The 17,034-nt window shown below is 36.7% G+C and overlaps 1 protein-coding gene across 1 annotated transcript in view; it reads left to right on the forward strand.

Moving 5' to 3' along the window:
- Window positions 1–3,423: 3,423 nt before the first annotated feature.
- Window positions 3,424–17,034, forward strand: part of LOC150089401 (tyrosine-protein kinase Fer-like) — a 171,056-nt gene continuing 157,445 nt past the window's right edge. The window contains exons 1-4 of the mRNA XM_090389967.1: window positions 3,424–3,636; window positions 5,366–5,539; window positions 13,409–13,505; window positions 14,952–15,144. Coding sequence (XP_090246093.1) covers window positions 3,424–3,636; window positions 5,366–5,539; window positions 13,409–13,505; window positions 14,952–15,144 — 677 coding nt within the window. The remainder of the gene's footprint in view (window positions 3,637–5,365; window positions 5,540–13,408; window positions 13,506–14,951; window positions 15,145–17,034) is intronic.

Consider the following 17,034-nt stretch of genomic DNA (forward strand, 5'->3'; position numbering starts at 1 on the left):
CAAGAAAGCATTGGCTAAGAGAGCAATGAATGAGGACAAGGAATTTTTGATGTAGGTGACTACAATAAAGAAAGATAATCAGATCAGACCCTTGTGCACTGAGTGTGGGGAAAGTCATAGATAACCCAGCCGATGTTGTGGATGAATTGAATAGGTATGTCGCATCGGTCTTTACTGATGAAAGACCCTTTATGTTGAGAAGAAGCTGTGTAAGTGAGGCTGAGCCATATGAAATTAGTAATTTCTTAATTACAAATGACTGTTTATTAGAAAAACATTTGAGCATAAAGGCAAGTAAGACAACCCGAGTTGATGGCATATACCCGATATTTTTGAGGAAGACTGCCAGGGATCGTATTGAACTATTAAGGTTAATTATGAGGGCATCTTTGGAGTCGATAAAGATTCCTTTGAATTGGATAAATGCCAAGGTGTCACCAATGCATAAAGGCACTTCTGAGAGTGAAGTTGGTAATTACAGACTGGTTAGTCTGACTTCAGTGATAAAGAAAATGATTAAGAGTGGAACATGGGGACACATAAAAAAAAAAGATATATGGCATTCTGAAGGGCACACAGCATGGTTTTAATGAAAATTCCACTTAATATATTCCTGTTTCTTCAACCAGTATATTAAACAACTATCTCTAAGTCATCAATAAACATTGTATGTTACATATGAATGTATGCTTTCTTACTCATGTATGGCTCTACCAATTTTTTTAATTTACTGCATTGTATGCCAATCAAAAATTTGTGATCTAAGTAAGTTGTGTAATGCTCATGTTAACATTAGTAGAGGCATATAATGCAAGAAAGCAAGCTTACATCAGCCAAAAAAAAAAAAAAAAAAAAAAAACCATCCCATTTCACCCATCTATTCACTCCAAATGTTTGTTTAGTTCTGCTTTGAACTTAAGTTGTTGACCTCCACTACAACAGTTGGAGTTTGTTCCCTTATGTCCAGCAGTATTAAAAGCCTGATATCCAAGTATGTGATGTGAAAATTATGTACCTGCTCACAGAGAAGTTGTCATCCTTGTGGGTTTACCATACTTCTTTCTAATAAATTACTCCACTTAACACCAGTGTAGAGGCAATTGTAATTTGCTTCTTATCAGGGTTTTTCTTAATGATCTACTCCATATATTTCTTCCAAAAAGGGTAAAAACTGTAGTATAGGTAATGGCATATATTTTTCCATCAGGGCAGTGCTTTTTATTTAGAGTAATACAATCTCAACATAATATGAGATTGATGCATTAAATAGTAAACATAATTTGCTTGTTGCTACAGACAAAATGAGGATATGTACTAAGTGATTTTTTTAACCTATTTGAATCACTGGTAACTATCATAAATGAAATAAAAGCTTCTTTACAAAGATAACTCACCTCTTCATATTGCTTATTGAAAATTTTGTGTTTGAAGGGAAACAGAAAAAATAAACGTAAGTGAGAGGAAACTGAGTGGAAAAGCATGTGTCCATTAAGTGCACCTCACTGGACTGAGTACCTATGAGGGGGGGATGGAGGGGAAAATTAACATCAGGAATAAATTATAATTAATTTATAAGTTAATGCATCCCTCCCCTTTTCCTTCATGGAAATAGGTACACACTCTAGTAAGGTATGCTTCTTGGACATTGTTTTTCTATTCTTCAGTTTCCTCTTACTTTCTTTTATTTTTCGTAGCTACCTTTCCTGTATGTAAAGAAGTGTTTATTTCTTATGATTGTATGGATAACTAGAAGCCCACAGCTTTAACTTGCTAAGAATCATTGGTAAAGTGACAGGTGTGTTCAAAAAGGTTTGCAGACTGGCTTTGTATCTTGAAAAAATGGCACCACAATGAGTTGCCAATCATTGCAACATGTTCAGTGATTCATCTAGACATAGTAATGCACGACTTGTCCATTTATCTGCAGTCACTATGAAGCAGTGTGTGTTGAATAGAAGGTTGTTTCTGTCACATTTTAAAATCAGCGATTTTACTGAGCAGCCAATTTTCCACAAATGTTTCGAATTGGAAGAGGGGAAGTGCAACAGAAACCCACCAACTGATAAAAACAGCTTTTGGAGATGATGCTATGTATTGTACAAAGATTTTTCAGTGGTTTGCAAAGTTTAAAGAGTGCCATTTTCCTTTCATAATGATACTTGCAGTGGCTACCCTTCAATTTCAAAATCAGTGATTTAATTGCTCATGTTTGTAATCAATGTTTAACCATCTGCCAAGTTGCTAGTGAAATTGGTATTAGTTATTGGACATGTCGATAATTTTTAACAAGATTTGGGATTGCAGTTCATTTTGACCAAGTTTGTGCATTGGCTCACTGATAAACATGGAGAACAGTGAAGTCTTGCACATATGGACCTTCATCAGCATGCTACTACTGATTCACAGTTAGTTTCTTCTGTTATTACTGAGGACAAATTGTGGGTGTATGAATATGACATGGAAATGAAGGCTCAGTCATCTCAAGGGAAGATTCTTGTCTTCAAAGCCCAAAAATGAAGACATTCAAATGGCGCTATAGATTGCATAATGATTAAATATTATTTGTTTGCTTGCAGGGCATTTTTCATTATAAATTTGTTTGCATGGTCAAATGAACCAGTAATACCACAAAATAATTCTATTGTGATTGTGCAGTGCTATTTGGAGAGCATGTCCAGAAAAGTTGGCTTTGTGGAATTGTCACCTGCATCATGACAGTGCTCCTGCAAGCTGGTGCCTCCGTAGCCAGGTGGGCAGGAGCAGCAGTGCATAGCACACGGTTCTTGATTAGACCAGGGTTTGAGTCCGTGACCACCAAATATGGAGGATGCGGAAAGATCAGGGAATGACCACCGCATATCCCCGGAGCAATATGGCCTTAGTTGCTAATGCTCCTAAAAACCAAATAACAAACAAACAAACACCCTGCAAGCTTGACACTTTCCATTCAAGAATTTCTTGTAATGCTCTCCATCACTGTGCTCTGCCATACCCATTGGATTTGTCTCTCCATGTACCACTTCCCCCCAAGTCTAAAATCTTTGAAGGGTAACTAATTTGCAACAACTGAGGAAATTATATAGAACACTACACAATAACACGTTATAATTTCTGAAAAAATGCGTATCAAATGATTTTAGAAGTTGCAGAAGCATTGAAATCTGTGTATGCAATGTCAAGAAGACTACTTAAAAGGAGATTCAGCTAAATAGCCAGTAAGCTTAATGGATTAGCATCATGGATAAATATCATTTCCCAAATATTAGTTCAGTCCCCAGTCTTTTTGATCACACCTTGTAAGTAGTTTTAATGTAATATAACATAAGGACATAATGTAACATAGTATAACACCAAGTGTTTATTCTGTTTTTCTCTATGTAAAGGTTATTTGAATAATTTGAGTTTTATTCTTTAAAGGTAAAAATGGGTTTTGCTGCTGATCTCCAAGGGAAAACTTCACACGAGGCACTGATTTCTCTGCAGGATGCAGAGTTGCGACTCTTGGAAAATATGAAAAGATGCATTTCTTTACGAATAAAATGTGATCGAGAATATGCCATTGCTCTAAATTCTGTTTGTATACAAACTTTGAAAGTAGACAGAACAGAAGAATTAGGTGGAAGTATGATTGCAAGGGTATGTTTCTCTCTCTCTCTCTGCTGTCCAGAAAAGCATGTCCAGAAAATATATTTATCAAAGTATATTTGAAATATAAAATTCAGTGCTTTGTAAATAACTAATTTTATTCTTGTTTTATGATTTTATATTTTTTGTTCTTAGCGAACTGTCGAAGTACATAATTGGCATCATTTTAATTGCATCTTGTATTGTGGATACCTTCACAACGAGTTACCATGCACTACCTTGAAAAAGTAACGCTTCACCAGTGGAGAAGACTAATGTTACTTATTTCTTTGGATACCACCACCCATATGGCACCATTTCAAGGCTTGTTGGCCTCTTCTCGGTAGGCAGGTAGGTACCTAGGTGTTGCAATCATGACAATCCAGTTATGAAGTATAACTCCACAATATGAGAGAAGTAGATAATTGGCCTCATTTTAATTGTATCTCATATTGGGAATACCTTCACAACGAGTTACCATAGTATTGTACTACCTTGAATAAGTAATGCTTCACCAATGTTACTTATTCTCAGTGGATACCACCACCCAATCACTTATCTACTTCGGCAGTTCACTATGAACAAAACATGGTGCAATGTTTTGTTCGGTTCACTAGTGAATCTTATATGTAGTCTCATGCTTTATGCAAAATAATCACCATAGTTTATAATATTGCACACCATCAGGCACCTCTCATATTGTGGAGTTATACTTCATAATTGGATTGTCACGATTGTAAGACCTGGGTACCTACTTGCCCACTGTGGAAAGGCCAGCAAGCCTTGAAACGGTGCTTTTTGGGTGGTGGTATCCACTGAGAATAAATAACAATAATCTTCTCCGTTGGTGAAGTGTTACTCATTGTGAAGGTATTCACAATATGAGATACAATTAAAATGATGCCAATTATCTACTTCAGCAGTTCACTATGAACAAAACATGTTCAAAACAATAATGTTTTGTTCACTATGAACAAAACATTATGTTGCTTTATGCAAAATAATCACCATGGTTTTGTAATGTATAGTTTAGGTTTAATATTTCAAAAATAGATTTTTCAGACTTGTTTTTAGGAGCTTTTTTATTTTTAGGTATATAATATGCTTTTGCATTTGTTCCAAGCAATTTTTAAATACTCTGTATATGTATTAAATTGTAAAAGCCATTTTATTCTCATATTTTGCATTTACAAAAATTTTATAATTTTAAAGGTTTTGATGAGGAATAGAGTGTGATACAAAATGGAATTAAATTAAATTTTGGTTATAAACTTATATAAATGAATATTCACTTTTGCCATTAAGTTATTCATTTTTGGTCGCTGTATCACTGTGTTGTGGTGGTAGATCTCAGTGAGGATATTATAAGCAGTTTAATGACAATTATGCTGTCATTGTAAGTAAACAATTTTATACTTTTGCCATTTCTTGGTATATGTGATCAAATACAACTGGTGGGTATTGTTTCACCCCTATAATTTGGTTCTTGGTTCTTTTGATGATAGATTCTTAAATGATAGATGTAAATATAACTAAATATTATGATAAATTGATTTATCTTTGGAGATTATGTATATGAGCTTATTGCTTTCCATTTATTTCTCTTGTGCATTTTAATTTATACTGATTTTTTTTAGCAAAAATGTTAGTATTACATTATATTTTAAAGAATAACGTGTGATTTTGTTAATAATGAATGTGAAAAATAGTCATAATCAGTCCTGTTCATTTTAATTTTTAGGCATGGAGTGTTGTTGCAGAAGAAACAGAGGCCTTAAGTAAACTAGTGAAACAAAATGCAGATTACTTGGCATCTCACACGCTAGAAAATATTACTTCTTTGTTAGTGGAAAAGAGGGCATTAAGAAAACTATACTTAGATGAACACTCTCGTATTCATGGAGAACTGTTAAGAGTAAGTGTATACTAAGAGTAAGGTGAATGTTTATTAAAAGGTATTTCATAAATTTCAGGATGGATTCTGCATGAAAAACTAAAACAAAGTTCATGTGAATATGGTATGAAAAATGTTTCCTCTTTGAATTGCCACAAATAAAATGAAAGCATAAGCAGTAAACATTATCACATAAGAAATTTATATTAATTACTCAATTTCTTCCTGTTTCACTAATGCAGATACATTGAATTAGCGATAGCTATGCCTGCTAAAAATTTTCGTGCATGTTGTGTATCCCCTTAGACTCATGTTGAATACATTGTCAGAACTCTTTATGGTTTTAAACTTCAATACCATAACTAAAACTTCTTAAATCTTTCTACAGATTTTTTCATGGTGGCAAAGGTCTACAGATTTAAATCCAGGGATTGAAACATCAAATTTTCAAGCATCTTTGGAAAAGTATATTAAAGCAAGAGTATGCAGGAAGCTTCATGGAATTTTTGTAGTAACATATTAATAGTAGTGGCAAATGATGCAAGAAAGCAGGCTTATACAGCATAATGAAAAAAAAGAAACCACTTCCCACATCACTTGTCCATCTCCTTTAATAGTTTATGTAGTTCTTCCTTGAATTTATTTATCCATCCATCTCATATCTTCATCCATCTATTTGGCAACCATTCTTCCTCAACTTAAATTTATTTCCCCCCATATGTTGTCTGAGCATGAGGAGAGATGTCATCAGCATTGAGCTTACTTAATCGATTCACAGCCTTAAACATTTTTAAGTCAGATCTTGCAGGTACTTAGTCCAGTTGCTGAAATTTGCAGAACTGAATCTTTTTCTGGTAGGAGCATCCGTTTGTTTCTTGTTGTTCTTCTGTGCACCTATTCCACAGATCCACATCCTTCATAAAATGAAACTTCTAGACCTGTGTGCAATATGCTGGGTATTCTGACCCAGTGGATAAAGTTGACTGCATGACTACAAATCTGTTCTGATGGTGCTGAGCATCAGCAGAACATGCTCAAAAGTGAATGCCTGTACCACTTGTTAAATATAAATTACAATCAAACTTGTTTTTTTTTTTTTCTTAAAGAAGTTTTTTTTATTTATTATTATTTTTTTGTTACTCTTGAAAATCTACCTGTTGGAGATTTGCAGCTTTATTGTTATGCAATGCCAAAATCAAATTCCATCCTTTGTAGAGCTTTGCTTTTAAATAAGTGAAATGGGAACTCTCAGCAAAACACTATAGTAGCCACAGTGTTTTGCTGAGAATAGTACAAAGGGTACTAGGAAAGTTTTGTAATACAGCTTTGTTTATTTAATTTTTTCAAAGTAATTTCCTCTACATTCAATACACCTCTCCATCCTCCGAAACCAATCTTTAAACCAGTTCTGCCAAGTTTCACTAGGGAGTAAAGCACACTCGTTGTCCCAAGCCCGTAGAAGGTCCTCATCACTGGAAAACTGCCTCCCTTTTAGCTTCATTTTCACATGCGGGAACAGTGCAAAGTCGCAGGGAGCAAGGTCTGGCCTGTAGGGAGGGTGCTCGAGAAGTTTCAGTCCTGTCGTGGTCAAATATTCGGTGCAGGCTTTGGCGCGGTGAGCTGGAGCATTATTGTGATGGAGGTACCAGGTGTCCATTCTTGACTTTGGCCGCTGGTTCTTCATAGATCCAATGACTTTAGGCAGGCATTGTTCAGTATACCACTTAGCTGTGACTGTCTTCTGCGTGTCCAAAACGACACATTCCACAATTCCACTCGATTTGAAAAATACATCTATCATTTTCTTTTTTACAGATCGGGATTTTCTGACAATTACGGGTGTGTCGTCATCATCAAAGACCCAAACTTTGTTTTGAGCCTTGGTCGGCAGATCGTAATAGTACAGCCAAGTCTCGTCACCTGTCACGATGTTGTTCACATACCGAGATTGTCCCTTATCAAACATTTTTAACATCTCCCTGCACCAAGTCACACGTCGTGTCATCTGCTCTTCAGTCAGTTGATGCGGTACCCAGAGAGAACAAAGTTTCTTCACGTGCAAATGATCTTGCAGAATCGAACGAATTGCTGGTGCATTTAGGCCCAAAGTATCCTCTATCTGTTGGTAGGTCACTCGCCTGTTTTCGTCAAGCATTTTCCTCACAGCAGTAACGTTTTCCTTCGTAACTGACGCTCGTGGCCTTCCCGGCCTCTCAGAATCCTCCAGAGTGAAATTTCCCCTTTGGAATTCTCTATACCACCTGAATATCGTTGTACGATGTGGACAATCATCATCTAGTGCAAGAGTCATTTCTTCTAAGCACTGGTCTATGGTTAAACCACGCACAAAATTATACCGCAAAACTGTCCTTATCTCATTTCGTGACCACGATGCCATCGCAAGCACTTTACACTCTCACTACTAATGAATAACTGAGCCCATCAACTTGGCGCGGCGGCTACTATGCATGTATGAACATGTCTCAACATGCAGCAACAAGTAGCTTCCTGTGATTCATTGTTGCGTCATATTGCAAAACTTTCCTAGTACCCTTTGTAGACAAATAGCCCATGAGAATTTTCTGCTTCCACATACCTCCTTTACAGAACTAAAATATTATCATGTGAAAGGATATACAATATAAATCTGAATCCTCTTCTAGGTGATAGAGGATGTCTTCAAGTTTTTATTTGCCACTTCAATAGATTCGGAATCAATTTTTTCCAAAATCCATTGTAATGATTTTCTATTGTAATGTGTTTTATATGTAGATATAATGCCTTGATCTAAAGAAGTTGTATTAGGTAGTAGGAACATTACTTTAATATTTTGGATGACTTTAATATTTTGGATGACTTAAATCTTTCGGATGTTTGTTGGTTTGTTTGTTTTTTGGTTTTTAGGAGCATTAGCAACTAAGGCCATATTGCTCCGGGAATATGTGGTGGTCATTTCCTGACCTTTCCGCATCCTCCGTATTTGGTGGTCACTGGCTCGAACCCTGGTCTAATCAAGAAGTGTGTGCTACACACTGTTGCTCCTTCCCACCTGGCTACGGAGGTGCCTCTTTCGGATGGACTGATGCGTTATCCACTAGTAATAAAACTTTGAAATCTAGATTTTTCAGCTTTAAATAGTTTTCCATAGCTGGCACAAAACAATTTAGAAACCATTCTTTAAATAAATCGGCAGTTATCCAAATTATGCCAAAATTCTTTAGGCGTAATTTAGGGCTGGAATTTAATTCACAACAAAGAAATAATTCCAATACGGTTCTTAAGAACAAAGTTTAGTAATACATACCCGAAAAAAATTTATAAACAATCAAATAAAATCTAAAATAATCTTACAAAAACCTTAAAAGTAACGAACAGCACGCTTCTAAGTTACAATTTTTTACAGTGTCAAACAAGCACAAGTTCAAATAACACACATGGGGATTTGATTTCCCAAAAAAAATAAAATATGGGGATTTCCCTTTTTTTTTTATTTATTTTATTTTTTTTTTTGCATAACAACTAGTGAGTCAACAGTGGAGATTCACAAAAAAGAATGGAAATGTTGAAAAATTACATGCAACAGGGTTTTTACCGCACAAAAGCTCAAAAATACCATGTTATGGGAGGTTTGTCGTAATTTTCTAACAGTGTTAGAGCAAAACTGTTATATATAAGTACCATGTTATGTGAGGATTGCGACAATTTATCAATCGTGTTAGAGCGAAACCATGTTGTAGAAGTACCGTGTTATATGGGTGATTGCCTGTACTATACTCCTAGCAGTGCAAATATACATGCATCCCTATCCTTACTCTTAGTTATCCTAACACAGCCCATGTATTTACTTGTTTCGTAATGACACCCAGCAGTTTCTGAAATCCCCAGCAACTTGCTTTCCAGGCTGCTGCTAGTTCCAATAGAAGCAGTGCAAGAATCATTTCCACCTCCGCCTGCGGCTACTGTTAATCTATTAGTCTGTGCAGTTTCTGACCCACCTAACATTTCCCTGATAGCATTAACAAATATTCTTGCATCCTTTCTGTCTAAGTGTATCCTGTCTCTGTAGAAGCATTCTCTCCTGTTAACAAGCACAGTCCATGCTGAGAAAAATTCTACCCCATGAGCCTTGCACAATCTCTCCAGGGCTGAATTGATTGACAAGGCTCTCATCATATATTCCCTTCTATCATGTCTGGGCAGAATTGCCTACACTTTCAAATTTAACCCTAACTTGCGGCTTTTTTTCAACATTGACCTGTACTTGCTAAGTATAATCCACAGATCTCCTCCTCTTCTTAATGTCATTAGTGCCAACTAATGTCATTAGTGTACAACAGTATCACCTTTTGTGCCCTTAAAAGATGATATTTGCTCAACAACATCATTAACTTTTGCCCCTGGCAGACATACCCTGGTCCTATTCCACCTATCGTTTTTTGCAAAATATATTTTTGTTTCCCTGACAATTGAGTCACCGACAATAACTAGCTCCTGTGGGACCAGTGCATCCTGCTCTGATGATTGCTGCTGTGTTGCCTGATGCACAAGAGTGAGCTCTGGCATTGAGTTGGGCAATGCCAGAGCTCACTCCCACTATTTTGTGCACGTTGCTTTTCTTCTCTAGTCTGGGGCGTGATTTCTGTTTAAATACAATTTAATTAACAATGAAAATTAATAAGATTTATAAATTTAATTGACAATAGTATACTAAGCTAACAGATTCCTAATACTGTGCTACATATTATGCTATCGAGTTAAGTTAAGATGGGATGGATTGGGAATGGTTGATAGACTTGTGGATTCATCCCTGGTGTTGAATTGTAGCCCAAAGAAGACACAATGTTTGTAATTTGGACTTGGGGCAACATTTCTGTTAAGTCAGTTGAGCCTGACTGATAGTGGCATGTGTTCTTGAAGTTGAATTAACCCTTCATATAATGTTACATTGTGACAATTATGTCAATATCAAGAGTGAATTAGAGAAACCTATTACTTCATTCAGAGCTTGTCAGTCTTATTTACTATTAATTTTGCCTACTTGAATGATTTTGTTAATGCACATTTCAAGAGAAGAGCAAATCTTAGAAGGATTAACAGCTACAGTGGAAGACAAAAAACTGCATTGCTTGTGAATTTTGCAAATAACGTGTTTTGCGCTGGATTGTGGGTTGCAGAAATGTTCGAAATGCATTTGTTAGATGGGATATATATCTCTGTGAATTAAATCCAACAAAAAGACTACCTGATATACCTAACTGCCATAAATATCTTCCCAAAGGGTAAAATGCGTAATTAATGGAAATACAAGAACTCGTGCAAATGGCAATCACAACAACTAAACAAACATTTTATTGCATTTACGTGTACAAACTGAAATGACAAGTTAAGGTAATAGTATTATGTACTGTAAATCAGCAAAATGAGTCCTCAATATTTTGTTGTTCCTCCTCAAGCTGCAGTTACAGCCTTGCAACGATCTGGCTTAGAGTTAATAAACTTCTGGATATTTTGCGGTACCACCCTTACAATGCTCTCCTGCAGCTGAATCTTACTTGTTGGCTTCTTCTGAGCAATTTTACGACATTATGTACCAGCAATTTTCAATAGGGTTCAAATCTGAACTGCTGCCTGGCCAGTCCAACACTGTAATGCTAGCATTACAGTGTTGAAGACCAACTCATCATTAAATCTAAATAGCATAAAACTTACCTATTTTGCTGTGTGGCAAGGTGCTGAGTCCTGTTGAAAAATGCAGTTTTGGATGTCTGTGTGGTGATCCCTAATAACGGGTTTCAGGCACTGCTCCAAGATAGCAGTTAGGTTTCTGCAATCACCATTCCGTTAATAAACTTAATTCACCCCACCCCTTTGCTTGTTATGCATCCCCAGACCATCTAACTGGCCGGGAACTTTATAGTTGGTGTATACAGTCAGGATAGTATGCCTCCGATTTTCGTCTTCTGACATATCGCTTCCCATCTGAGCCATGCAGTTGAATTTCAATTTGTCATAAAAGATGACAGTGTCCCATTTTTTTTTTTTATACAAAACATGCATTTTAGCCCAAGCAAGTGTCTTCTTCCTCATTTGTTGGGTCAAGAAAGGTGGGCAGATAGGCATGCAGACCACATTCTGAAAGCTGTCTTTGGATAGTTCGTGCACTTGTTTCAACACCAGAGGCCATCTCAAAGTCCAGTTTTAGATCAGGAGTGCATTACATGGCGATTACGAATATTTGAAACGGCATAGCCGTTTCAAATATCGATCTTGGGAAGGCATAGTCACTCTCTTATGGCCTGATCCAGGTCCTCTCTTCACCTCACCAGTTTCACGCTTTAATTTCAGCACCCAGGATACTTTTGACTGGTGGCAGCCTATTTTATCAGTGTTAGCAAGTGTAGAAAGCACTTCCTGGGACAGCGCAACAACTACACTTTTTTTTTTTTCCTTGATGTCAACTAAACATATGGAGCCATGCTTACACCTCTGCAAAACAGGATACTAATGAGCATGTATACCCTTCCAACACTGTATTTATAGAAACTCTTGTTCTCCAGATGGGGAAGGCAGCAGACTTAAGTGAGCTTGATAAAGGTTAAATTGTAATGGCCAGATGATTGGGTCTGAGCATATCCAAAAAGGCCCAGTCAGCCGTGGTTAGTACCTACCGAAAGTGGTCTGAGGAGAGGAATCCCATGAACTACCATCAAGGTGTTGGACAACCACGGCTCATCGATGCTCGAAGTGAGCGAAGGCTCTCCCGGATGGTAGTGGCAGCAGAAGGGCAACTGTGGCGCGACTCTCCAGTAATTGGAATGCTGGTGACGGGAGTAATGTGTCACAACACCCAGTACATCGAACCCTGCGGAAAATGGGGCTGTGCAGCCATAGGCCACTCCGAGTGCCCATGCTAACCACGGTTCACCGGCAACAGTGCCTACAGTGGGCATGCGAGCCTCGAAACTGGACCTTGAGTGATTGGAAGAAGGTTGTCTGGTCCGATGAATCACGATCCCTGTTGCACTGTGTGGATGGCCGATTATGCGTGCGTCGTTTACCCAGGGAAGTGATGGTGCTCAGATGCCCCACAGGATGAAAACAAGCCAGTGGCGGCGGTGTTATGCTTTTGGCAATGTTCTGCTGGGATACCCTGGGTCCAGTCATCCATATGTCAGGCACTCCGATGTTAAAAAGGGTGCACTCCCAGGTACACCCTTTCGCGGCAACACCCTTCCCTTCTGGCGGTGCTGTCTTTCAGCAGGATAATGCACCATGCTACACTGCCCGGATTGTTCGAGACTGGTTCGTGGAACATGAGGAAGACTTCCAAGTATTGCCCTGGCCTCCAAATTCCCCAGACATGAATCCCATCGAGCATCTGTGGTTTGTGTTGGAACAGCAACTCCGATCTGCTGCATCTTAACCACGGACCCTACAGTAGTTAATGGATCTACTGGTTATGTGTTGGTACCAGATACCACAAGACATATTTAGAAATCTTGCAGTGTCCATGCCTCACTGGGTACGAGCTGTTTTGGCTGCACATGGAGGACCAACTTCATATTAGGTAGGTGGTCATAATGTTTTGTTTTATCAGTGTGTGTATATATATATATATATTTTATTTATTTATTTATTTTTTGGGCTGAAGTTGTTGAATAAATCAAATTTAGTTGCAAAATTGAATAAAATGACATATATTTTAATTTCTGAAATTATGTGGTCCACTTAAGTTTCAGTAGCTTACTGTTGAAACTTAAATGGACTTTCTACTAGTATATTTATAGTAGCCATTTTTTTTTTTTTTTTTTTTTTGTTATGATATTTATGCGTAAACAATCCTTTTTTTTTAATAGGTTGAATGAATCTTATGTGGATATTTCTTTCTAGCTACAAGACGCTGTTAACAAAACCAAAAATGGCTATGAAAAGTTTCTTGAATTATGGAGAGTTTCAAAAGCCAAATATGAAGATCAGTATATAAAAGGTATAGTTATTGGATCTCTTTTGCTCACACACACACACACACACACACACACACACACACACACACACACACACACACACACACACACACACACACACACACACAATTACTAAAAGTAACTAGACACCTGCATGTTTCAAAGAATCTTTTATTGAACCAATATTTAATAATGTGTTGTCCACCTTTCATCTTAATTGCACCTATCCTTCACTATGAACCAATTTTAACATAGGAAGTTGTTATTTTTGTTCATTCCTCATGTAACAGAATGGTCAATTCAGCTACTGATTGAGGGCTATTAACCTGGCTCAAAGCGAACATTCTTTGTTCGTTCTAGAAGGGTTCATTGATTAATATTGTGGCTCTGGGCAGGTAACCAATGCTTTTGCACATCTTCAAAACAGTCATTACAGGCTGCGTAGCACACGTTCTTGATTAGACCGGGGTTCGAGCCCGTCACCACCAAATACAGAGGATGTGGAAAGGTCAGGGAATGACCACCGCATATTCCCAGAGCAATATGGCCTTAGTTGCTAATGCTCCCAAAAACCAAATAACAACAATAACAACAGTCATTACAGGCAGTGGAGCATGACAGGGACATGATGCACTGTAATACTGAGACAGAAAAGAACTCTCGTTTCAATGTGCTATATGGCATTGATTGTTCCAGAAATGACTGTAGTGATCCAAGCCCAAACTGTGAGAAACAACCCCGGGCAAATAACATTCTCCACATCTGTCAGACTCTAACGCAGTCATCAGTTTGGAAAACTATGTACTGCAATTTATCACTCTATAATACAGCTAACTTCCAGGGACTGATTATGATAGCTTGTGCACCAGGCAAGTTGAAGCTGTGCATTGCACGTTTGGTTTGTTGCCTCCAGCTCTTCCATAAAAATCTGATGCTACGCAGCTCCCTGTATATTGATCCTCTACTTCGGTTAGGTCCTCTGGCCTACATGAATTTTTGGTAGACAGAATTCAGTGAGTACTGATGGGATCTATGTACCACTCTTCTGAGTACTCTCCAATTTCCATCAATTTCTTCGGTCTACTTGAATGTTGTGGCACATTTTTGGCGATTTCCATTTGGTGATTGTATTAGCCACCATTTGGTGTTGTACTTTTGCTACAGTGGCATGAACAGATTGATTGTTGATATGGCATTCAATGATGACTGTCTGTTGGAACTCATTGAGCTGAATATTTTGAATTATCTACTATCTTTGATCGATCTACTTACCCCTGATGTGAGTGCAGTTGCTTTTATGACTATTTCTGACATGTGGATAATGAGTACAGTTTGTTTTAAGGGTAAACATTTTATCTTTACTTTAAAAAAAGTACTCATTGTGTTTTTATTATACTGTAGTGATTTTATAGTACTTGATATTTGAAGTTATTTTTATTTTATTTATTTATTTTTTTATTTTTCTGTAGGAAAACAAAGCAAAAAATTGGAAGAAGCTAAAGAACGGTATTTCAAGATTACAAAGAAATTGCATAGAATACATAATGATTATATACTACTTTTGTACGAGGGAACAAGTTATGAACAGCACTTGAGGACAACTCTGCTTCCAGCTTTATTGGAATATCACCAAACTGTCTTGCAAGAATCAATCGAAAGATTGTAAGAAAGTGCTCTGTTTTGTGCATGCTGCTTTCCTCTAGGAGAATACATTTGGACATGCAGACCTAGACTAACATAATCATTTTAAAAAAAGATGGTAAAGATGTTTAATTTAAGATTTTTATTATATTCAGCAGTTAAATATCATGTCATATCAGAAAAAAAATCTAAAAGGTATATGAACAAAGGGCAGTTCCGAGGAGGTAATTTTAAAACTTTTCTTTTTGTTCTTGAAAAGTCTTTTTAAAAGTGTTTCTAAATGTCCATTATACAGACCTCTTTTGTCATCCCTGTTACTGTGCTCAGTTTATCCAGATTATAAAATGGCCACTTTCTATTGTGCATCTGTGGTAGATATTTTGTGGTACATCTGTGGTAGATATTTTGTAAAGCAGCTGCCATATTAAAAGCCTTAGTTTAGTAATTATGACTGCTGAATAGGAAGATTATAAGATTTGAATCCATTTGATAAATGGAATAACTTTCTTTTCTTTTTTTTTTTTTTTTGTTTTTTCATACTAAATTTGATCTCAGGAAGAGCTAGCATGATTGTTCCATACACCCAAACATCCACATCAGAACATAAGCAGTGTACCGATGTGGTGTACAGATAATCAATCGTGGCCTTAGTTACCTTTGCAGTAATATAAAAGAACCTATCTCCTAACTTGCTCTATGTATATTCCCAACAGTACATAGCAAAATGCATTTGCTTCATAGCCTTAGCAGCAGTAGTAGTAGTAGTACTCCAAATGTTTGTCTAGTTCTGCCTTGAATTTATTTAAGCTGTCAACTTCCATAATGACAGATGGAAATTTGTTCCAGCAATCAACCACCACTGATAGACTCATGTGCTTCAGAGAAAATTGTTTTCATTGGTGATCATCTGTCTTTCTAAGCACTAATTACTATTTTACCATTTCATTATTCTGAGTGATGGTGGAATACTATTTCTGATAACTAGCATTTGTATATGAACAAAAACTGTACCGAAAAAAAAAAAAAATTTATAGTATGAACCAGAGCTGTAATGCTCAATACATTCTATGTTGATATCAATATTTGTAAAATAATAAGAGAAGTTTACCTCAATATAATACATAGAACACTTCCGTATGATACTTTCCAGCAATTAAAACAAAAAAATCGAAAATCTTACATTACAGTAAAAAATAAAAATCAGTTGAACACAATTAAAAATCAATCAAATGCAATTAAAAATTAAAGTAATTAAAAGAAATTTAACTAAAAAATTGCAAAACGATTTTCCTTCCTGAAGCTGACAACACTTTTTGACCATATGTCGTGATCACAGGAACGAAAATTACTGAATAGGGGTGAGCATGAAATTTAAATACGGATTATTTGTCTTCGTGCATGTGCGTAAAAAGTCCACAAATTGGAGATTAGAAATGGCTGGCGAACATTAACAGAATTCTCTTGTTATTTAATTTCAACAGTTTCTGCAATTAATAGTCTGGTATAATTACGTTGGACACTAAGTATTTTGGCCTCGTTTAATAAAAAAAGTATGTTTTTTTGTTAACGGCAATGAAACGCTAATTCTGATACTGCTGAATGAGAAACATTAACTGAGGCCTCGTGTTGATTAACACGAAAATTCAGAGGAAAACTCGTAAGATGAGTTGCAATCTCTGCAAGAAATGTTGTATATCAGGTCATTTATTTGTGTTGCGAACAAGGAAAGGACTGAGTGATTTTTCAGTATAGCGTGTAGTTTCTGTATTGGCCTGGCCACAATTTTAAGTTCGGTATCTTTAAAGAGTCTGTTAAGCTGTTTGTGCCACTTTTCAACATATGCAACAGAAATAAAAGTATTTTTTAATACGATTGTTGGTTGATGTTAGTATTTTGTATCCTATCAAAAAC

This window comes from Mastigoproctus giganteus, chromosome 2 (assembly GCF_048544385.1).
Source record: "Mastigoproctus giganteus isolate SK-2022 chromosome 2, ASM4854438v1, whole genome shotgun sequence".
NCBI lineage: Eukaryota > Metazoa > Arthropoda > Arachnida > Uropygi > Thelyphonidae > Mastigoproctus > Mastigoproctus giganteus.